Source organism: Leptonotus elevatus, chromosome 1 (assembly GCF_054856555.1).
Source record: "Leptonotus elevatus isolate MCC_2025b chromosome 1, RoL_Lele_1.0, whole genome shotgun sequence".
Lineage (NCBI taxonomy): Eukaryota > Metazoa > Chordata > Actinopteri > Syngnathiformes > Syngnathidae > Leptonotus > Leptonotus elevatus.
In genome coordinates this window covers 24,119,735-24,142,889 of record NC_141239.1, presented here as the reverse complement: position 1 = coordinate 24,142,889, position 23,155 = coordinate 24,119,735, and the positions used below count along the sequence as shown (strand labels likewise).

At 40.5% G+C, this 23,155-nt stretch overlaps 2 protein-coding genes across 13 annotated transcripts; one reads left to right on the top strand and one right to left on the bottom strand.

Moving 5' to 3' along the window:
* The first annotated feature begins 1,652 nt into the window (after nucleotides 1-1,652).
* On the top strand, nucleotides 1,653-5,456 carry LOC147181324 (uncharacterized). Its single transcript, XM_086086201.1, has 4 exons — nucleotides 1,653-2,062; nucleotides 3,535-3,704; nucleotides 3,786-3,891; nucleotides 3,985-5,456. Exons 1-4 carry the CDS (start codon nucleotides 1,780-1,782, stop codon nucleotides 4,611-4,613), a joined length of 1,188 nt encoding a protein of 395 aa, XP_085942327.1. The 5' UTR covers nucleotides 1,653-1,779; the 3' UTR covers nucleotides 4,614-5,456.
* A 2,644-nt stretch (nucleotides 5,457-8,100) lies between these two features.
* Nucleotides 8,101-22,951, bottom strand: LOC147181323 (uncharacterized). Of its 12 annotated transcripts, none has more exons than XR_015096225.1 (8): nucleotides 22,499-22,951; nucleotides 21,191-21,300; nucleotides 20,857-21,113; nucleotides 20,629-20,743; nucleotides 14,209-14,323; nucleotides 12,401-12,742; nucleotides 11,572-11,958; nucleotides 9,061-9,206 (listed from the first exon to the last, which is right to left on the bottom strand). XR_015096225.1 is itself a non-coding variant. In XM_086086089.1 (7 exons), exons 1-7 carry the CDS (start codon nucleotides 22,770-22,772, stop codon nucleotides 8,596-8,598), a joined length of 1,827 nt encoding a protein of 608 aa, XP_085942215.1. In that variant the 5' UTR covers nucleotides 22,773-22,951; the 3' UTR covers nucleotides 8,101-8,595. The 12 variants fall into 12 exon arrangements, 8 of the variants coding, with proteins under 8 accessions (XP_085942215.1, XP_085942224.1, XP_085942233.1 ...); XR_015096224.1 differs by having other exon boundaries at nucleotides 9,078-9,209; XR_015096226.1 differs by having other exon boundaries at nucleotides 9,078-9,209; nucleotides 20,857-21,110.
* Between the last annotated feature and the right edge of the window lie 204 nt (nucleotides 22,952-23,155).

Here is a 23,155-nt window from a genome sequence, read left to right as displayed (position 1 = left end):
CGTAGATAAAGAATATATGCCAGAGAGTATTGCTGTATTGTGTCTGCATGTGTTGAGGCACTATTTCTATTCAAATACTTGCTGCTTAAAACTCATTCGCTGCCAGTCATTTTAGAAAACTTTAAATAGCCACACGATATTGTGCTTAATCGTTATATATAAACTGAATCGGCCAAACAACAGAATAGATTCTCTCCTTTGTTCCTTGTCCAGTTCTTTTATAATCGACAGTATTTTTCTACTGTCGGTTGCACAAAATACAGCCATTACTCCCATGGACTCTCAAACTGTTTTTTATTTCCTATAAAATAGGGCAATGATGTCATCTACTGGTGATTGTGCACCAGTAAAGTTGTTTGCAAGTTTGACATATACAGTGAAGCATAAGTAGATTATCCCACATCTAACCCCATTGAAAAAATGTAATTGACAAGTATACCTGTCAAAGGCAGTGAATGTTAAAGAAGCACTACATCTATGGTGTTAGTTTCATTAGCCTGTCCATGGCATTTTTGTATTGTGTGTTAGCATAGCTAGCACACTTTTGAAAGTTATGTAGTGTGATTAAATACACAACCTGTAATTATCTTTGTTTTATGTTTAATCTTCAACTGTAAGTGACAATAAGCAAATGGCAGGTTTTTTTTTTAAAGAATTTGTCACTATTTTGAGTATTTGCTACTTCTACTGCTCAAGTCTAGAGAAAAGAATCGGCTGAGCGGCGGCCTGAAGTCAGGTCACTCATAAGTTGAGGTACCACTGTAAAATGTAAAATATGCTGTGCTTATGCGTGCATATTTTTGAGCGGCGCCAGTGAGAAAGAACAACAACTTGTGTCTTCAATGTCGGGACATTGTCATTAGGTTTAGCGGCTTTTCGGGCCCGTTTAGCCACTATTTCAATCATATATCAATAATGCCATAGGTGGCCCTGGTGTTGACAACATTCCAACACAGTGGAGGGAAGAGGACCAGACGTATTTACCTTGATAATCATTTGGGAGTCCCAGCTGGGGAATATGGCTAACATGAGTTAGCTCATAATGTCAGCACACTTAAAATATCCCAAAATAGATGCATGCTTTTGACTTTTCTTTCTTTCTCTCTCTCTCTCTCTCGTTGCTTAGCAAAGTAATGGTAATGTAATTGTTTTCATTATTTATATATTTTACATTACTAAATACTTTGTAGCATTATTAATTATGTGAAACACATTGAGTTACCTTGTGTATTAAATGTGCTAGATAAATAAAGCTGCCTTGCCATGTCTAACATGGAACACAGTTGAGGTAATGTTTAGGGTGGGGTGACACGTTGTAGTTCTCGCCAATCGTTCCAGTTGCCCACGTGACGTGGCTCCTTTGGAGAATTGCCTTATCGATCTATCTAGCGTTACTTAATTTGAATACTTAACGTCATTTACTATGGAAATAAAACACAAAGGCACCTGACTGCGAGTTGGCATCGATTTTATTCTTACCTCATATACGTTTTGAGAATAATAATGTTTTAATCAAATCAGGAACCTTTGCAATTGTTTTATACTACAAAGACATACGCTATCCCGAACTCACGTTTCTAACGTGATAAAACTCATGCTGCGTTCATGTCAAGCTCGGAAAAGGCATGTCCGCTTCCCACAATGCACTTCGACTCAGCGGCTAGCAGCTAGCCTTGGTCCTACACCCGCTACATTCGCTCGCGGATCTCGTTTTGTCAAATACATGCTGGACCAGGCGAGGCCGAACGGACGATTTATTTGCGCCTATTCCACGTCGAGATGATGTGCGACACTACCAACAGAAGCTTCCGGATGCAGCTGGCGGCCATCCTGGAGAAGCTAACCAAAACGGCCCTGTTGGAGATCGGAAACCTAGCGGACGAGTGCTCGTCGGTCCTCCTCGGTGAGATTTCCCTGCACAAGAGCGAAAACGAGGCCCTGAAGAAGAGATGCTACTCCCTGGAGCTTCAGCTCAGGGCCGCCCGGGAGGCTCAGTACTACTCGGGGCACGTCCACAACATCGGCCGAAGGAATCCCGAAGGTCAAGATGCTCATAAAACTGGTGAGTCGCTTTTATGGAGCGGGGCTTAAAAAATGGAGTGACACATTTAGGATGTCATTACAAAGGTAAACGTTACAAACACAAATTTAACTGAACTAATAATAATTATATTGTCATTTATTCACTATTAATGATTTATTATAACAAATAATATAATAATTTAGCGGTAAACGTAACACGGATTCTGTATTTGAAAGTATTTTATCTGTATATACAGGTTTACAAATTGTGATAAAGAAAAAAGATCTGATCTAGATTTTATTTGTTTAGAAATATGAATTTGTGAATGCTGGGTTAGATGTGTTAGATTTGATGCTGCCTTGATGTGGTATTGAAATTATGGTAAATACCACACGTCGAGTAGAAAATTACATGTGAACGCCCCCTCATGTCGTATTTTCTATTGGACAACTGGGAATTTATTTTGGTACCCGAGTTTCCAAGCTGAGATAACTTTTCAAGTTTCAACATGGCTGAGAGCGCCGAAGGATTTGTGAATGGCAAGAAATATTAACACTTATTAGGGCGTTAACGTCCGCTAGCAGGTTGATTTAGAATCTACACATTTACGTAGCATACACAATTCAATGTCCTGTCCTTTACAATTCACTATTTTCCATAATTGTTCGGTTTTACGAGCAAAGAGTACATCAGCTGCTATGTGTAGTTTTTTTTGCTATAACAAAATCACATGAACAGAACTCGGTCGGAGATTCCGAGTGGTAAGGTCCATCTTTCCCATAGCACGTGAAGGCAAGCCCCGATCTGATCCAGATGATGTATTTTGAAGCAATTTAAATAAGTGAATGATGGGTAAGAATTTTACTGTAATTTTATCCAGCCTGGATCCATATTTAAGATTTTGAAATAATTACAATTTGTTTATGTTGCTATCCTGTAAGTTAGTTCCAGATCTGATCCTGATTGTATGTTTGGAAGTGATCTAAATTTGTGCATGCTTGGTAAGAATTTATTTGTAAAAAATAAATCCAAATGTGATTCACGTTGTAATTTTTTTGTTTTAAAACAATTTGAATTTGTGTAAAATGGGTAAGAATTAACGTAAATTCAATCTAAATCCAATCCATTTTGTGTTTGGAACCAATTGAATTTGTGTATACAGGGTTAAATGTGTTAATTTAATCCGAATGTGGTCCATTTGAATCTAATGTGTGATGTGTCTATCCTGTGTTGTTGTTTTTTTGTATGTGTGTATGTCAGGTAAAGTATGATTTTTAATGCAGAGTAGATTGTATTTGCAATGATGTTAATTGAATGTGTGGTATGCAGAAACCTTCACAATGGAATATGGATCTGGTCAATGTAGATTGTGTTTGTAGGAGCATTTTGAATATACAGTTTGTATGCAGATTCAGATGCTGTCATTTTTTTTGTCATCCCGGCTAGATACAGATTGCATTATGGTAAACCCATTCACAGACGGCATCCTTTCATATACTTTGTATTTGCAGACCAACAGCAGCAGCAGCAGCATCAGCAGCAGCAGCAGATGGTCGTTCCCGCAATCGACGGAATATTTGGGAAAGATTGGTGCATGGATTTGTGGAGGGAAGACAAAAGGGCCTCCACTCAAAGGAAAGAGGCGGCGGACCCTGTTGCGATGTCAAGCATGGGAACGCAGGTATGTCTTGACGGCATTAGTCGAGCTCACATTTGGCCTGTCGCGTCTTCTCAAGGAAATCACACGGGAACATTTTGGCAGGTGTTAGATATAATAGACGCAGAACCCGAACTCATCTTCGTCAAGGAGGAAATGTTCGACGATCATCCGCTCGGGCAGCAGATGAGGCTGACGGAAAACAGGAAAGGTAAACGGATGCAAAGACGTTTCTTTAGAAAAAACTAAAACATGACTACTATCCTGAGTATTCCAGAGAGTTAATCGTTTGCATATCGTGCAGATGTGGCCCTCCTGGACGCCGAGATTCATCACTCGGCTAACGAGCTCCAGCTCCACTCGGAGGTTCTGAACAGCTTCCCGCTGCTGGCCGACAGCCAAGCGCAGCGCACGCAGCCCAACATCATGGACAAGCTGATCGAGGACGCCGCACTGAGCACGTTGCTGGACGCCACGGGCGTTCCGGCGGCCGCCGCTGCCGGCGATTTCGCCGACTACGCCGGCAACATCCACGGCGGCGCCGGCAAACAATTTGCCCTCCTCCCTGCGAAGCCCATGAGACCAAGCAAGCACTTCCAGTGTCTCTTCTGCGGCAAAGTGTTCAACTACCTGAGCAGCCTGAAAGTGCACGTGAGACGGCACTCGGGCGAAAAGCCCTTCAGCTGCACGGTGTGCGGCAAACGCTTCGCCCAGAAGACGTACCTGAAGCTGCACCAGCGCGTGCACTCTGGGGAGAAGCCGTACAGCTGTCCCAACTGCGGACGTAGTTTCTCGCAGAAGAGCTCGCTCAACATTCACTTCAGGACGCACACGGGCGAGAAGCCGTACAGCTGCGTGGACTGCGGGAAATGTTACGCCTACAAGTACGGCTTGAACCACCACCAGTGTTTCACGCACATGACGACCACCTGAATGGGAAAGAAGGCGGACGCCTTGCTTTCCTTTGGGCTCTCCAAGTGGCAGCATGTTCACTTTATTCTCAGAATTTCTTCTCTCTAAAAAAAACAGTTTGGTCAAATATAACTCAATATATGAGTGGGACCGCCCGCCCACAAATGTTTGCTTTTCGGATGAAATGAATAATACAAAAAGTTGGGTCAAATTGACCCAAGTGGAGTCTGTCCCTTTTTGACTCATAATTGGGCTATTTTTAACCCAACAATTTTTTTGTGTTTACAGTGTGGGCCTAAAACTGCATGTACTAAATGAAGCTGGAGAGACAATTTAGCTGTCAGGAAAGAAACAAGTGGAGGGCATTTGCCATTAAAAAAAAGAAAAGTTTTGTGCTTTAAAAGGGGAAGTGAAGTCAAACATTTTGCAATATGTTCTATACACCCCCACTAGTCTATACACTATCCTAATTAGGGCCAGACATTTTTGGGGACATAAACATGTACAAAAATAGTTCTCCAAAATTTTGCACACTCTTTTGGCATTGGCAAAAAATGTGATACAGTATTATGTAGTTGTCATAACAACGTGGCTCTATAACACCCGCTTGAGTGGAAAAATCCAATCCAATCCTGGCACTTTGACCTAGGGCTACGAAAATTAGCAGGCACGTGTAGCACCCCGAGACGCACAAAAAAGTCAATGGAAGCCATTTCCTAAAATGTACAAGAAGTGAGCTATCAATTTTTGTGTGTCCTATTTTAGCACATTTTTTTAACATTCACTGTGGTCATACTTTTCTCCCCTTTGCCAACAGTTTTCATCTGATTGACTTCAAACTTGGCTTGTATCATCTCAAGACCTGGGATAACAACTGGGGGGGGGGGGGGGGGTCTTGAAGTTTCCAAACAATATATGAAGGGGGCGGGGCCTGAAATTTTGCCTTTAATATTTCCTTCGGCGCGAAAGAGGAACTGCTTAACTCATTCACTGCCATTGACGACTCAAGACGTCAAAACATTATTTTAACTATTTCTATTAGTTTTTAAAGAATCCACTTTTGTTAATTAATTTTTTTAATCTTTTTTTTTTTTTAAGAATTTTTTTAAAAAAAAATAGGGGCATCAGCCAATTACAATTTGTAATCGCATGTTAACTCACGATTAATCACAAATTTTATATCTGTTCTAAATGTACAATAAAACTTCATTTCTAGGTTTTCATACTCTTGTTAACAAAAGTGGGGAAAAAATGAATAGAAATAGTTCAAATGAATTTTTTACGTCTATAGCCGTCAATGGCAGTGAATGAGTTAATAACTCCCCTGTAAAAGCTCCAAGAAATCCCTTCACTTGTATCTTAAGTCACGGACTGAAAACATCTATATGATAACATTTGGTTAGACATATAGCGCCACCTAGTGGTGATACGATATGTCATACGTTTTCATTGAGACCGTTGAAGGGATCCGGTTGAAAATTTGTCAGAAAAGCCTTAAGATGTTGATTATGCCTCAGACCAAATATTGTGACTTTTCGCCAAAGGGCGTGGCCATTACGTCGCAAAGTCTGTTGCTGCACCGTGACCCAGATGATCCAATCATCTAAAAAATTCCAGTCCAGGCCTGAAGACATCTACGACCTTGTTTTTCATTGTAGTGGTAGCGCCATCTACTGGCAAAAGGACATTTTTTTGTCAATGTTTTCCTCTTAGCGGGTTAATCAGATGAACCTCAAATTTTCTCGGAAGCCGGTTGAGGTTTTCATGGCATTGAAATGCGAATTTTGTGGGTTGTCAGTAAAGGTTGTTGCCATGGCAACTCAGTTAGCTAAAAACAAAAGGACAGATTTTGAGTGTCTTAACATGGACTGAAACTTGGCACACTCATCCCACCTGGCCCAAAATAAATAAATAAATATACATATATGTATAGCTATAGCTTTATTGTGCCATTTTCAAAAACATTCACATTCCAATGTGCCAGTACCCCAATGTGCAGGTACCCCAAAGTAGCCCAGGCTGTGAGGGCCCTTTATAGCTGCTTGTACCCTCTAGTTAATATTGTTTGTGGAATATGAATTATGCAGAAAAATCCATCTGTTTTGATCCATCTCACGGGGCAGCCACTTTTACACACGATATTATTTAATAAAGAGCACTTTTGACTTGACTTCCCCGTGAACTCCTTTAACTGGCCTTTGAATATTTTCTTTTTGCAAATACACTTAATTGTGCTTTCATGCACTTGCTGTTGGAACGCATGAGAAAAATCCACGTGGGACGCATCGTAGATGTCTTTGAACTTGCATTTCCGTTGAGTATCTGTCTGTTTTATGGAACTTAAGTGTGAATACCTCATTGACACGCTGACCTCATCCGCATCGCATGCTGTCACGTTTGCTGTGCATTGTTTGAAATACCTCCTCCAAGGCCGCAGCAAATGGCCTTGTCAAGTAAAAGCCGAATTAATACGTTTGTGCCGATGTGTAGCAGACACCTTCAACTACCTCATTACAACAGTAGACTTTTTTTTTTTTCAATCTACAGTGTGTCCTTTCAACAAACCCGTGTAGCGATATGTACAGGTTTGAATAATATTTAAAAAAATATATGGGTGCTTGTTTCCCCCCTTATGTTTATTATATTGTTGCTTCCTTTCTGAGTGGAATGTAGCAACATGCAGCACCAATTTGCCATCACTGTTCAGTAATCTGCACACGCTGAAATAACCAAAAAAATAAATAAGAATGCAATGTAAATGCAGATGTATCTCAGTAAACAAGAATAGCATTAGCCTTATAGCATAATTGTCATTTTTGAGTGTCAAATTCAACAAGAGTGAAGTTGTCTTGATTCAAACTTGATTGAGAATCAACAAGACATTCAGAAAACAAAAACACAATTTTCAGCAAGTACATTGGTTATTGATATTATGATACTAAGTACTGAGGCCATTTATGCTATTAGGCTAGGCTAGCCTAACATTATTGTGAATAAATAATGTATTTCAGCAGTTGAATTCAAAAAGTGAACTTCGGATTACATAGATTGAGATTCACTTGAGTATTTTTTTTTATCCTATAGCTAATGAACCCCCCTAAATTGACTCAAGATACGAGCATACGTCATTCAAATGGTTTTATTAGAATATAAATCCGAATAAGTGTATTTTTCCGTGTTGAATGAATATGAGATTCACTTAACTGAATTTAACTACTGAAAAAAGCGCTTTTCTACCATATTCTAATGAAATTGGTATGAAATTGTTTTTAATAAACATGCTAAAACCAGTCCAACAGATGACTTGTTATGAAACAAAGTGTGTTACCTTGAAAATGCCCCTGGAAAACGTCATTCACTCTTTTGCCTGTGTTTGCCAAAAGAAATGACAGATTTGTGTCGTGTTTGCATGCTCTAACGAAGCTGCCCCCAAATGTTAAACGTGTACAAATGTTCATTGGACTTCAATGGAAAGTGCATTCTTTAAGAACGAAGCACACTCTGACTGTATTTTTAAGGGATGTTTTATTTAATAAACCTATTAACTCCTATTATGTGAAGACTGATGATTATTAAGATTAAAGCAATCTAATACATGTTTAAAGACTTTCATATATGCAATAAAAGCACACCTTCCATCTACTTTTTCACAAACCTATTGAAATCTGTCGGCTTTGAGAGGGCTTGCCCTGCCTTTGCCACCATCTTGTATATGAATATTCATATATAGGTCATATACAAGTCTGTGGTCTTCACCAAACAGTCCCGATTATAGTTGTGAGAGAGCTGGAGCCCATGGCAGCTGATTTCACCGCGTGGATTGGTCGCCAGCAAATTGCAGGGCACTAATACAGTATATTCACGCACAAGGACAAATTAAAGTGAGGATGACATCAAAAAGAAAATAACATCCTGGAGTCTGGCTGAGACGCTGTAAGCTAGCCCCATAAAATGGCGCCGACTCCCGTCATCACATCATCAATTTCCATACCACGTGCCCCCCTTAAATGGTACGCTTCTTATGTTTCAACAAATGACGTAGTAGTTGCGTCTTCACCTCAAACTTCATCCCGCATTCGCCGCAGCCTACGTGCGTTCGCATCAGGTGGCTCCTCATGCTGCCCTTCTGCGCGAACCTCTGCCCGCAGAAGCGACACACGAAGCGTTTAACCCCCGTGTGCACCACCATGTGGGTCCGCAGGGCCGACTGGCTGGCCCAAGTCTTGCCGCACAGGCGGCACCTGTTGGGCACCAGGTCGCACTTGTGGTGCTTGAGCTTGGCTTTGCTCTCAAATTGCTCCTTGCACATGTTGCACCAGTAGGGCTGGTGGGCTCTCTGGTGCACCATCAGCGTGTTGGGGTTGTAGAAGACGATGTTGCATCGTAAACAAATGTATTTTTTTTCTTCGGCGCTTGAGCTCGTTTGTACCGTTAATTTGTTCTGACCGTCTTCGACGACAAACTCGTAACATTCCTCCTCTGTACTGTGGCTCAACTCGACCACTTGTTCTCCAGTCCCGTTATGTTCATAATGATTCTCACTGCCCGCATCCACCGAGATGTCCACCGGCCACACTGGCATTTGCTCAACTTCCTCCGAGAAGAGTTCGTCGTCTGCTGAAACACAAAATACAAAGATGCCTTAATATCCTTCAACGCAGAACACCAGAAACGGTATTTGACACATATTTAGAAAGTACAGTGGTGTCTTAAAAATGGGACCACCGTAAATAATTTCAAAAGCATAATAGAACAGCTGTTATTTATTGATGTGAACGTGATTGCTTAACTCATTCACTGCCATTGACGGCTATAGACGTAAAAAAATTCATTTGAACTATTTCTAGTAGTTTAACATTTTTTATTGTACATTTAGAACAAAATTTGTGATTAATTGTGAGTTAACTAGTGAAGTCATGCGATTAATTATGATAAAAAAATTTAACGCCCCGAATTTATAATAATCTTTAAGTCGCGTCATTCATTGTAATTAATCGCATGACTTCAATAGTTAATTCACGATTAATCACACATTTTATATCTGTATTTCTAAAAAAAAAAAAATTCATACTCTTGTTAAAAGTGGAAAAAAATGTTAAACTAATAGAAATCGTTCAAATGAATTTTTGACGTCTATAGCCGTCAATGGCAGTGAATGAGTTAATTACTGTATTAACACAGTCACAACAACAGTAGGGTGTGAGCACTTGTGCAACCACATTATCTCACTTGCTTATTTTACATTTTTATCAATTCAGCTTTACAGGTTGTAGACCATATACATGGTGGATAAAACTTTCAAACGATTGATCATCTCTCTTTTTTTTTTAATATTATAAAAACCTGGCATTTGAAAAGAGGCGTGTAGTTTTTATATCCACTGTATACTTGTTTCAATTTACTCACAAATGTACTTTTTAGTGGGTTTCACCGAACATGAAGCTATTATTTAGTTCATGGATGGAAACAGGTGAATACAAATGTTAATTGCACCTTCTTCCATCAAGTAGTATTTAATTGTTGGTATAAAAAAAAAATACAACTATAAACTATATGTAATAAATATGGAAATATTTTTCAGATCAATTATCAGTAAATGAAATGAGATAATTAACGATCTTTACGGCACACTAATTTGCTATGAGACAGTGGTGGGGAATTAATTGATGTGTGCCAATTACACAGTATAATGTAGGACCTGACTGATTAATTAGCAGGCTGATATTAACACACACACACACCCACACACACTACAACCTAAGACAACAGTAAAGAAAGGCCACAGTGGCGACTGCCGTGTCGCCATGATGCATCTTCTGTGAACATTGGGGTCGCGCGCATTACGATGTCACAAATATGCAACACCATCATAGGAGAGGGGAGGGGAGGGGTTGAGGAGTTGGGCACAACCTGAGCCACAACCACAACAGATGGACCAACGTGACATGTCTATTATTATCGGCGGATTTCTTTATTATCTGCTTTATCTGTATGATGTTTAAGTAGATATTTACATCAAAATACTTTGTACAGTAATAAAAATAATAATTTGCGCGACCCAGAAGAGAGGGAACCAATTTAGTGTTTCCGCACGGACATTCATTGCTGACAGACGGCAGAGCGGAGCTAATTTAAACTTACCGTATTGTCACAACCATAAGGCGCACCGTATTATAAGGCGCAGTCACAGTTACTGGTGCTATTTCTGTTTAACACACACATAAGGCTCACCGCACTATTGGGCGCACGCACGGTTAAACATACGCTAGCTCAAAACATATGGTAGCATGCTATTATGCTAAAACATATGCTAGTGCTAGCGCGTGTTTTTAAAAAGGCAGCGAACCAAACTCGCCCCCAAGTTGACTCTTCCGTGCTCTCATGTCTATCCTCAGTCAGGTCCGCCTTTCTTGTATATAAGCAATGTGTGCGTGAAGTCCTCTCACACAGTCAGGCAGCCTTTGGACCTTGGTCCACACACAAGGCGCACCTTACTATTAGGCGCACCGAGAAAATTTAAGACTTTAAAGTGCGCCTTATAGTCGTGAAAATACGGTAAACACAGAAATGTGACGAAATTGACTTCCGTCGCTTGAGGTAACAACAACACAACTTTAAGTCACTTTAAAATGGTGTGATCACTGTGGAAAATTTAACGAAAAAAAGGTGCTACGGACAAGGCACGGGCGTCGTAAAGTCGAAACGACGTAGGTTGCGTACGACGTAACTCGAGGACTCCCGGTATGTTATAATGCACCCACATGATCGGATGTCGACTTGTTTATATTGCATGTTACGTACAGGACATGTTTGTGAGGGGTGTGGCTTTGGTCGGGGGCGGGAGAGAAGGAGTGAAGAGATTTGCTTAAAAATGCAAACTTCCCCTTTAACATTTTTGCGTAAAGAAGACAGTTATTGGAAAACATTAGGTTTGGGAACAGTTAGGAAGTTTATTTTTGGAGCGCGTTGAACAACTTGCCTTTGGCACAAAACTACAGAGAAGGTATTTGTGATGATTAGCCACTTTTCCATCATGCGGTGCAGTCCACTTGAGAGGCCTCGTTGACGGCGGACGATTGGCCGACTTTCTGTTTGATCAGTTCGGCCTCCTGCCTTCTGGCCCCGCGTGCATCCTCCATCATGCACATCTGGAGGCGCTGTTTGTCCATCTCCTCCGCCTTCCAAGCCGCTGTTGACACCTCTTCCGGCGAGTCGGGCATGTCACAGTAAAACTGTCGGGAGGAAATACGGCGAGGGGCGATCTGGGTCGAAGGTCCCGGTTCTGGTTCCGCTGGCGTCGAGGTCCTTGACAGCAAACAGCTTGATGAGATCAGCGGCTCGTTGTTGCTGGAGCCGAGAACTTCCACTGAGGAGCCACACAGATTGTGTGTTATTTACCAGGACTCACAGTAAATTGTTGCATTTTTATTAAAAAACGGTTTTACATTTTTAATATTCAGTCGAACATCAAACTTTTTAAACCATATAGCACCTTAAAAAAATACATACCAGTAGCTTTTCAATTACCACAGTAATGCATTTGTAATACTTGAGTGGTAACAATTTGGAGTTTCTTTTCAGGAAAAAATATACACTAAACATATTCAAGTGGTACACGCGTCTTTGGCCTGTTCAGTATAACATAGCTATAATAATAATAATAATAAAAGAATACGCACCGGAAAGTGAGCTCCGTGTAGTTTTTACGTGAAGTGACCCGCCTTCGCCGGTTTTTATACGCCATGTAGTCTAATACGCATGTTAATCAAGTGGTAAAGAGAACAATGCCGGTGTTAAGCAAAACTTACCGACAGACTCCATCATGGCCTCCAGCAGAGTGTCGGTGTCCACGCGTTGCTTGTTTATCGCCGGCCTACGACCATATACGGCGTCCACCAACTCGAACCACCTCCACGCTTTGGTCCTCTTCTGCTCTTTTATTTTGCGGTACTGGCAGCGCAGCTTCTTGCACTTCAACTGGCACTGGCCGCACGTCCGGCGGAAGCCCTTGGCGGCCATCCGCTGCGAGACCAGCTGGAAAACCCTCCTGTTCCGAACCGCGCCAATGAGCTGCCGCTGCACCTCCTCTTCGGCGAGGATACCGAGGAAGGTCTGCACCTCCTGGAAAGTCCAGGGGGCGCTGTTGTGTGCTGATGTTGTCCGGAAAAAGCCAACATAAACAATTTTAATTCTCTCTCCGGTCATCTTAAAGTTTTGCTTTATTTTTATTGTTTTTAACTCATTCACTCCCAGCCATTTTCACTGAAGCAACCCCCTTCGCTCCCGGCTGGTTGACTGGATTTTGACAGATTTTGCAAGGCCCACAGAATATTGCGTTCTATTGCTATAAAAAACACGGAACCTACCAAACGAAAGATTTAGAGTCTCTACTTATATTTCTCCTTTTCCATTTTGCATTAGAATATATTCAAGTTTCATCATTATTCACAAATCTGTTGAAAAACGTGGGGGGAAGAGCTTTTTGCAACATGGCCCTGGTTGATCTCTTACACTCTGCTGCCACCTGCTGGCCGATTTTGTAGTAACTTCCATTGCTTCAAGCATTCTCTTCAGTTCAGAGGCGGTATCAAAGCCTACTGTATGTATGGGGGGGGGGGGGGGTGGCGTCTTTGGGAGCATGGTAATATTTAAAATTGAATGCATTTATACGTTTTTGGGAGCAAATGAGTTACGCAGATTCTTGTCGTCGCATAGAATTGTTGACTCAGTTAAAACACTAGGCACCTGACTACTGTTCAAGATCAACGATGGTGATCAATTAATCAATGATTTTATTTAAAGTTTTGATGGGATGGGAGAAACTTGCTCTGAGAGTCTTCAACTCCTGTGCCACAGGCCTTAGCTGAGGAAAAGTTTTTATTTAGTAAACAGCAAACTACACTGGAGTCAGGTCATGCACTTCTTTTTGCTTCAATTCGAGGCAAACTGTATTAATCGACAATCACACGTTCAAACAAGTTAAAATAAAAATTAAAATAAATGAAACATTGCTGGGTAGAAGCAGATTTGGTCTGTGTCCAATAAGTACACACACACTGATAATCGGGTCAAATTTTGATGACTTCTCGTCTGTTTCGCTTCACAAAGGCCTGATTACCAGGTGTCACTGAAACATTATCCTAAAGCTTAACGATGGACCCTGGATTATCCTGAGTGATTATACCGTGGCATGTTATTAATGATTTTTCTGTCTCTGCTCGAGAAACAATCGTAAATGTTAAACCCGTTCAATATTTGCGATCAACGCCGAGTTCAATGGAACGATAGCCAATTAGGAAGTCACCTGAAGCTCAAGCTGTTGCCAGACTGAAATCGAGGAGCAAGTTACTGTTGAATGTATACGTGTCTCACAATGGATGCCTTGTGGTACCATGCTGCCTCTCAAAGGTCCACCTTGGTACTACAACAGACATCAGGCAACGTGCAATGGTCTGTGGAGATATGGTTATGTGTGAGCTGCGCTGTGGTGATCATCAAATACACCACACAATTTAAGAGCAGTAAGAAAGCATCGTCACATCTAAAAAATAAAAATAAAATCTAAGATGTAATGCATCCTTATGCGGGTACCTTTCAAGATAATGGCTTCACTTACTTTCTTGACTGACTGGTTCCTGGGGGAAGCTACCAGCAACAGCACCCTCCAAATAATCTTCCACTTTCACCTGAATCACATCGGCATGTTCCGAGTCAGGCCCGGTCATCACAACCTGCAAAATGGAACAAGTGGAAGGAAAATCCGTTTTTTTTTTTTTGTTTTACTTCCCCTAGCAAATGCCCAATGAGAGTTTGGGACCACAGCAAAAAGAATGGCACTCAGTTGAGCATAAATCTACTACCAAGACTTAAGTGTTAATTGAAAGTTGGGGGTCTTAAATTTCCAAATCAGATGTGAAACTATGGTCACAGGAACATCGAGCTGCTTGGAGATAGTCGCTAGAAGCCTGTACTTTAAACATCCACTTTCTAATCTTATGAGACAACTCTCTTCTTCACTTGCTTGTGTGACACGCACAATGTCGCCAAAAAGCACAGTGACTACTTATCAGCTCTTAAATAGTCCAACTGACTGATGACACATTTGAAGACACCTGTGATGCTAATTAGAGGACGCACCTTGGTTGTGCATTCCATCCCATTAGGCAAACTAGGCAATTGCTTGAGGCCCCCAAGATTTCACAAAAAAAACGCATATCTTATTCTTTCACACTAGGAGTACCAAGGTGCAATGACAATTGACCGTCTCAAATTCCCTAAAGGGGCGGGGCGAGTTTTGTTGCTCATCAGCTCATCAGAGTCACAGCGTGTGTGCGCTAGTGTAAACAAATAATAGGATGACAGGAGATTCTCCGACAAGACTGACAAGATGAAGAGGAGTGAAAAACGACAGTGTTGAGTGGAATAATAAGTAAGAGTTGTTTATGACTGTTTTAGGAGAGACTTTCAGGGCTGACTTTAATTTCAATCGAGCACAGAGTGAGAAGATCACTGAATCATATCAACATATAGTAACTGCTCTTGCACAAGGCAAATCAAGGAAGCACCACTTTTGCAAAATCGTATGTTGAATCGAGTTTAGACTTTAGCACAGTTGAATAACTTTAATATTGAATATATTTTATTTTTTGTTCCAAATTTTGTTTAAATAAATGAGTGTGCACTTTACTATTGTATTAGTTTTATTTTTATTTTGTTTCAACAAGTCATTTGAATGAAGCACAATTAATTTAGTATCCGTTCTAAAATAGCAAAAAATATTGCTATAATGAGTGATGAATGATGAAAAATCTCTCCTCATACTTTATTACTCACTGATTCTTCCATATTTAACTCTTTGACTGCCAGACGTTTTCAGAAAAGGGATGCTGTCAGTGCCAGCCGATTTAAGCATTTTGACTGATCTTTCAAGGTCCACAGAAAATGTTCTGTTTGGAAACACACATACTACCAAATGAAAGATTGAACTTTCATCTTTCATGAGAAAAAAAAAGTTTGTTTCTACCTTATTCCGTTCTTTAGTAATCAACAATAGAAAATGGTTAGTTTTAGCCGAATGCGCTTGTTTTGGACCAAAATACGGAGAAATCAAGCTTTTAGTGAAACGATATTATTTCATGCACTCTAGTGAATTTTACACTTCTTTTTGTCCATGAATGATGCCACAAACACCTAAATAGTGCTTTACTTCTATAAAACACTACCACCAAGAATGAAAAAGTGTTTTTTGATAGCAAAATACGTTTATTTACATTCAACAGTGTAACAATTTGACAACAATTTGGCAAACTATTTACAAATGTGTGCAACTGTGGTGCTATTTACAATTATGTGGATGTTTCAACGACAGTTTTTCTTTTTGTGAAACACTCCCCTGCGTGCAAGGAGACGCAACAGGATTTGCACAACAGATTAGTTTCACTGCGATTGCCTCTTCGCGTGCAGAAGCTACACTTTGTTGCCGGCCGTTTTTTCCGGGGAATAGCAAGTATATACTGCAGTGTGTGTTGCCATCAAGTCTAATATCAGGATCATGCTACGGTTACGTTACGGTGGTGTTACGTCTGGCTTCCTCATGTCCTTCAGTTGCTATACCGGGTGGTAAGAGATGTTCTGATCCATCTTATCCACTCCATTCATGGTGGCATCGTAGTCCAGAACCAGTGTCTTCTCCGTGATCAGACTGTGCCCGCTCCTCCGATGAATATGCATTGGACTCGGGGTACTCTTCATTGTCCGACCGAATGTCCGCTTGTGCAGCTCCGGCGTTAGCAGCACTAGCCGGTGAGGCTTTATGACGTGAGAATAAAGGCCGCGTCCAACTGTGGCTTCAACCTCGGGATTCACCATCATCATCATCATCAATGTGCATTGGTCGATGCTTTTCGACAACTCTCCATCGCCCGATCGAATCTCCGCTTGTGCAGAAGTAACCGGTCGGTTGTGCTGCGTGTTTTCCGGCGTTAGCAGCGCTAGCCGGTGAGGCTTACTACGTGATCATAACGGTCGCGTCAAGGCTTCCAACTTTGGCGTCAAGCTCGGAGTCATCATCATCGTCGACATCAATGCGCTTTTTAGTATTGATCGATGCTTTCCGTCTTTGAAAAAAATGCTCAAGCGTGAGCTGCTTGCAACCGGTTGCTTCATCAGCCATTGTTGCATCATCAGGCATTGTCTCCTCAACACTCTAGCTCCGCCTCACGTCTTCTACTGACGCCCACGGTGGGCGGCCCACCCAACCTTGTGCAAAGAGAGTCATCGCTGCCATCTAGTTTAACGAGTCATTAAACTAACTAGATCTGCTTGATACTTTCAGCACAGCTGCCCAAGGCTATCCTCCACCCGTTTCCAAAAAAACATAGTGAACGTCTTTTAACGTCCTCGGCGCCCCTCCGTAGGTTTTTACTAAACGTTTTATAACGTTTATGGCGGTCAAAGAGTTAAGCTATTGTATTGAGGTTTGGGGAAATAACTTGGAAATGCTATTTAGACTACAGAAGAAAGCTGTTAGAATTATGCACAGTGTTGGATTCAGGGGCCATACAATCGCACTGTTCCTAGAATCTAAACTATTAAAAAGCTTGCTTCAGCCTGCTCCTTTTGGGCTTCAACACAATGTACTACTTACTGTATATAAATGTTTGTCTTAAATGTATCATGCCCAAATAAACTAAAGCAAAAAAAAAAAAAGTTTATTCTTTAAAATGCAGATGTGCAATTTAAAAATTTAACAACATGCATCTGACGAATGATTCTTTGTGCCCCCAATCCCTTCTTGCTTGGGGCCCCATGCTACGCCACTGCATGTGCCTCTGGTCAAATGATTTGCAATCTTTTTAAGAGGTAACATTTTTGTCCAGGCCTGTTTCGTGAGTTTGTTTTTTAAAATAATTCTGGGGAACCACAGTTCAACTGTAGTGTCTGATTTTTCATTAGTTCACTTTCATTACATTTTTATGTAGGTTTTTGTGTGTGTGTCAGATTCAAGTTATTTCTGACCACTGGGGTTTTTTCTTTCATTACCAACAATTTTGTCCATGTGATTATGTATGATGTATAAGGATTACTTATGACTTAAATTCTGAATTGGTACAAAATACATTTAAAAACATTTTCAAAAAAGAGAGAAAACTGAGGCCTTTAAAAGGTGTTCCAAGTAAAAGGCTTTTGGATAAATCCAAAAATATCCTAGCAGCGCTCCTGCTGTTAAAAACAACTTAGTTATTTAATGGGGGAAATGTGCCAACCCTCTCAAACGTGTAGAAATTAGAGCTGTCAATTGATTAATTTTGTAATCAGATTAATCACATCTTAGAATTTTGATGAATCATGATCACTTAATTAAAAAGTTTTTTTAATCAACATTTTTTGCCTGCCAAATTTGAAGAGCACCTGTTACGTGTTAATTATTTCTCCATTTAATGTTCTGAGGACGTCTTGAACATGTTTTGATTCACTCCACGCTCTCATCCATGAAACACAAAATGACCCCAATATTTTGACAAATGTCATGCACAAACATTTATTAAATGCTTCACTTTAATGCATGTAATGCTTGTTGCTCAAACACAACCTGTGCTACTTTTAACGTAAACCATTTGCTGCGGTCAAGCTAAAAGATCATCTACGGTCAAAATTAATAGTGCGATTAATCTGCATTAATACATGACTAATACAATATTTTTGGGTGATTCATCAATAAGTTAATCTTAACTTTGACAGCACTTGTAGAAATATGTAGCTCTTACACAATCATGCCAATTGACTAACAAACACACAAGACAAACAGAGAAGATTGCAATAACTCTGATACAGCCATTTTTGCACATGTTACAGCTAATAATTATAGTCCAAACTGAAAAGGGGAAGATATTTTCAGACCTATTTTGGGACCCGAGGGGTGGTTGTTGATCACAGTCAACTGTAGGCTTGTGAGATCCTTTGAGACTTTTTGGTGACTGGGCTAACCTTGCATTGAATTTTGGAACTATGTGGTTGAACAGTGTCCATGGGAAATAATGGGAATTTACTGGGACTGTTGCAACCCGACCCCCAAACACACAAACTGTACGGCTAAGTTTACATGATGTTCCCGCCAGCTACGGCGGTTACTAAAGATGCTGGTGTGTTCCGTCCAGGCACGTCACATTCTAATGAGAGCCGTCGCGTTTGCGGCCTTCTATCAAGGCTTTCTACAGAGCAGACGGGCAACAAGTTTTGGCCAGGCAGTCGAATGAAGCTCGTCTGCCTTGGGCTGGAAAGAGCGTTAGCAAGGGACACAAGTATACTGCCACTCAATAAAGGTTTGATAATTACTTTTTTACATACATAAAATATGTATACACACGTTATCCCTCTTACATATTCAGCATTATAAACAGGTATGTCAGGGTCAGTGACGGTTTCTGGTCATTCACGGAGGGCAAGCTCATTTTTTTCTGGGCAAATCAATAAATGCGTTTATTTAATTTAATTTTCTCTTCGTAAGGAAGACTGGCTTCACCAAAATTTACCTTGCTCTGCATGATGAATTCTCACGCTATTTGTGAGTTCACAAACTTCGGAGAATACATCTTGTACCGAGCCCGTTGATTTCCACCGGATCACACAGTCCTCGTTGAATGTTGAACAGCGAGAGGCGCTTTGTGTATTTTTAGCTGCCAAAGATGTTTGTGCTTTTTTCCCCCCCTTCGACAAGAACGATGATGACATTTTCATCCGTGGCCGTCACTGGTCAAAACAGCCAACAAACAAGTTTGGGTTTTGGGCACGGTTTGGTTTTTCCAACAGCACAATGACCCAAACAAAAAATCAAAAGCAGTAATTGAATGGTTAAATCAAGCTAGAATTGAGGTTTTATAATGGCCTTCCCAAAGTACTGAGTTATTAAACCCCATTGAAAACATGTGGACAATGCTACAGAAAGTCCCGTCAGCAAGCCAACAAATTTAACTAAACTGCACCAATTCGGTCAAGAGGAGTGGTCAAAGTTTCAACCAAAAGCTTACCAGAATCTTGTGGATGGCTACCAAAAGCACCTAATTGAAGTGAACATGGCCAAGAGACATGTAACCAAATATTAGCATTGCTGTATCTATATTTTTGTCCCAACGATTTGCTCACTTTTTCTGTTTACCCCAAATAGAGTAATAAAAAAACAAAAATTCATGAATCTTTTTTGTGACAAGAAAGTATCCGTTCCTCTATCAGAGAAAAATCTGAGTTGTACAAATAACTGGAAGCCTGGGAGAGCCATGACATTATGTTTTTTACAAGTGTATGTAAACTTTTGATCACTACTGTAATTCCCCCTATCATACCACAGTCAACTGGGTTCCCCATATGCACGGTGACTTTTTTACAGCATAAGAATCTCACCAGGCACCCATGGCCTGTCATGTTTGTCCAGCCTTGCGTTTTACCATTAACAACATGTAAACATAACTTCAAAAACGAATTTACATTTAGTTTGGACACAAGCAGATATGCCATCAATCCATTCATTATCTACTGCTTATCGCGAGGGCAGGAGTTAAGCAGGGAAACCCAGAATTCCCTCTCCCCAGCCACTTTGTCAAGCCCCTCCAGCGGGATCCCAAGGCATTCCCAGGCCGGCCGAGAGACATAGCCTCTCTGGTGTGTCCCGGGTCGTCCCCGGGACCTCCTGCAAGTGGAACATTCCCGGAACACCTGGAAGGCGTCCAAGAGGCATCCAAACCAAACATGTCCAAGCCACCTCGGCTGGCTCCTCTCACTTAGATATGCATCCAAATCAATTCTAAAACACAACTCTTTTGATTTTTGGTGTCACAATTGTTTGGTGTTGTAATACGACATGCCTTCAAAAAGTACCCATAAAAATGTATTGACTCAGCAGTTGAGTGCCAGACTTGACATAAGGTGCTCAGAGGAGGCTTTTATATGTCTGAGGAGATTTCATACTTTCACCGTAGTTATTAAATAATGTGTGCTAATCGTTCTCAACTTGTCTACATTATCACATGACTGATTGTCTTACTTGGGAGAGTTCATGGTTGTGGCAATCTGCAGGACTGATCTCCTTTATGTAAAGCTTCCTTCCATCCGGTGTAACTCGTACTTTGATAGTAAATGGACAACGTAGCAAATCAGAGCTAAAAAGACATTAAAATTAAAAAGACATTGGTAAGTAACACAAAATCACAATACTAATTATTCTGATCTGTTACGGGGTCTTATTCCAGTGGTAATGATTGTACACACTTACCCTTTACTGCCATGGGCACAGGCAAAGTCCAGCTCGGCGAACACTAAATTATCACTGTATGATTTTTTTCTCGCCCGCTTTTTGGCATTCTCGACGGTCCTGGAGCTACGCTTGTAAAGCTCCACCAAATGAGTCCTCTGCCATCGTTCGATGGCCTCCGAGAAAGACTCAAAATTATCAAACTCAGCACCTTTCTCCAAATCCTGCGCGTCGCTCATTGAGAAACAATCAATAGGCATGGACATAATCATATCCTGCTGAGAGAGAAAATAAAAACATATTTACAGCGTGAATATATACACAGTATAGCAGACACTAAATATTTGAAGCTCACGTCATCTACTTGCTGAGTATCAGTCTTCTGACTAGTACGGAATCTGTCTTTCCACAGATTAAGGCACCAGTCCTTTCCAAAGACTCCCTGAATGACTGGAGACACAGACTCTGAAGAAAAAAGCAGACAGATTGGATTAAGTCAAACGTAAGTTTTTACATGCCCATATTGCTGTTGGGGAAAATGGTTATATTTTGGTAGATTTTCAAAACCAATTTGTGTGTCTGGCAATTGATGGTTTTATATGATGACTGCTTGTTAAATTCATGGAAGACAAAAAGTAAATTATAAAATACTTTTTTTTTTTTTTTTTTATGTAACAACACATGTTCTTGCAAAATAAATAATACATTGGTATGGTGGACAATAGGGGTGTGCTAAAAAAATAGATTCTCATAAGAATCGCGATTCTCATTTAGTACGATTCAGAATCAATTTTAAATGTCCCAAAACCGATTTTATTTAAAAAAAATTTATACTGTCCTGCCCTTTTTGTGTGTGCCTTTATTGGGAGTGCTGTTCATGTTGTACCCGATTTGGCCACTTAGGGGCAGTGTGGTTCAGCGCGTTCTGATACACTGTTAAGTTGTAACCACATTAGCGAGTAGAAGGAAAAAATAAAAATAAAAAATAATAAAAAATAAAATAAAGAGCAATGATGATGGCATTTCCGAATGAACAATACTGAGCTCTTTATAAAAAAATAAAAAGAAAAAAAAGAAAAAAAGGAAAAAAATCACAATCAAGTTTTTCCAATAAAAGTTGTTTTTTGCAGCGTAAGTAATGTTAACATGCTTCTCTGTATACATTCCTGAAGCATTTTGCATGAATAGCCGTTCGCTTGAGTGATAAAAGTGCTGCAAGTAGCGAGCTAACTGGCATTAGCGAGTCAGACTGGAGTAGATCATAACGATTATTTGCACATCTATAAATTGAAGCAGAAATCATTGACATTCAAATCAATCAAAAATGGCTCTGATTCAAAAATCTATTCAGAATTGAATTGCAGACACAAAAATCGAAATCGAATCGTGAAACAGTCAAGAGATTCCCACCCCTAGTGGACAACTGATTCTTTACTTGGTCAACCATGCAATGAATTACAAAGTTACTTTATGGCTTCTCTTGAACAGTATTCATGTCTAACATTTTATTTATTTATTATAATTATTTACATTTGCGATCATCCTAATTACTGTAATAAAATTAATATGACATTGGAAGTATTTTCTTTCCAATCCAATGCCATCCAATACTGTACCCCTAATGCCGTTTTCAGAGAGTGTAAAATAAATGTAAACAACCGACCATTTTTACCATCAACGTCGTCATCCGTCTGGATGGCGACGGTACGGTGGCTTCGAGGATGCCCGGACACGTCGCTCCTGGCCGCCGTCAGCTCGCACTCCAGCGTGTCGACTTTCTCTTTGAGGGCCGTGTTGAGCGTCTTGAGCCGTGAGAGCTCCAAACGCAGTTCGACCGTGTCCTCGTCCATTGCCTTACATAGCTCGGCCATGGCGGACTCGGCCATCGTCTTCATGATGGAAGAAAACTTGGAGTGAAGAGATATGTTCATCTCCATCGTTTTGGGAAGCGTGTGTGCTTCTGAAAACGTCCTTGTGCGGTGAAAAAACGTGCTTTGATGTGAACAACAAAATTGTTTTCGAGTAAAACAAAAAAAAAAAGAGAGAGAGAGTCGAGGCGACAATGAGGAGGAAAGCACTTCCCCAGCGGAACCAATCGAGGCAGACGTCACGTGAGTCCGTCTTCTTCTTCGTTGGCATTGTTGACCGTTGGCAAAACAGCAACCAAATGCTTTACTGCCATTGGAGTATGGCAACAATTTTTTTATATATATATATATACACATTAAAATTGTAATCTATTCATTCATATCATTTATTCTCCTTCGTTGAAAGTAACAAACAAGCAAATACAAATAACAGTAAATAATTCTGTTTGCTA

Excerpts from the sequence above, each read along its gene's own strand:
- LOC147181324 (XM_086086201.1), top strand. The coding sequence starts at position 1,780 with ATGATGTGCGACACTACCAACAGAAGCTTCCGGATGCAGCTGGCGGCC. Across the intron at positions 2,063-3,534 it reads TCAAGATGCTCATAAAACTG|ACCAACAGCAGCAGCAGCAG; the intron begins GTGAGTCGCTTT and ends TTGTATTTGCAG. Across the intron at positions 3,892-3,984 it reads GCTGACGGAAAACAGGAAAG|ATGTGGCCCTCCTGGACGCC; the intron begins GTAAACGGATGC and ends CATATCGTGCAG.
- LOC147181323 (XM_086086089.1), bottom strand. The coding sequence starts at position 22,772 with ATGGAGATGAACATATCTCTTCACTCCAAGTTTTCTTCCATCATGAAG. Across the intron at positions 21,301-22,498 it reads CGACGTTGATGGTAAAAATG|AGTCTGTGTCTCCAGTCATT; the intron begins GTCGGTTGTTTA and ends TTTTTTCTTCAG. Across the intron at positions 20,744-20,856 it reads TGTGCCCATGGCAGTAAAGG|CTCTGATTTGCTACGTTGTC; the intron begins GTAAGTGTGTAC and ends ATGTCTTTTTAG.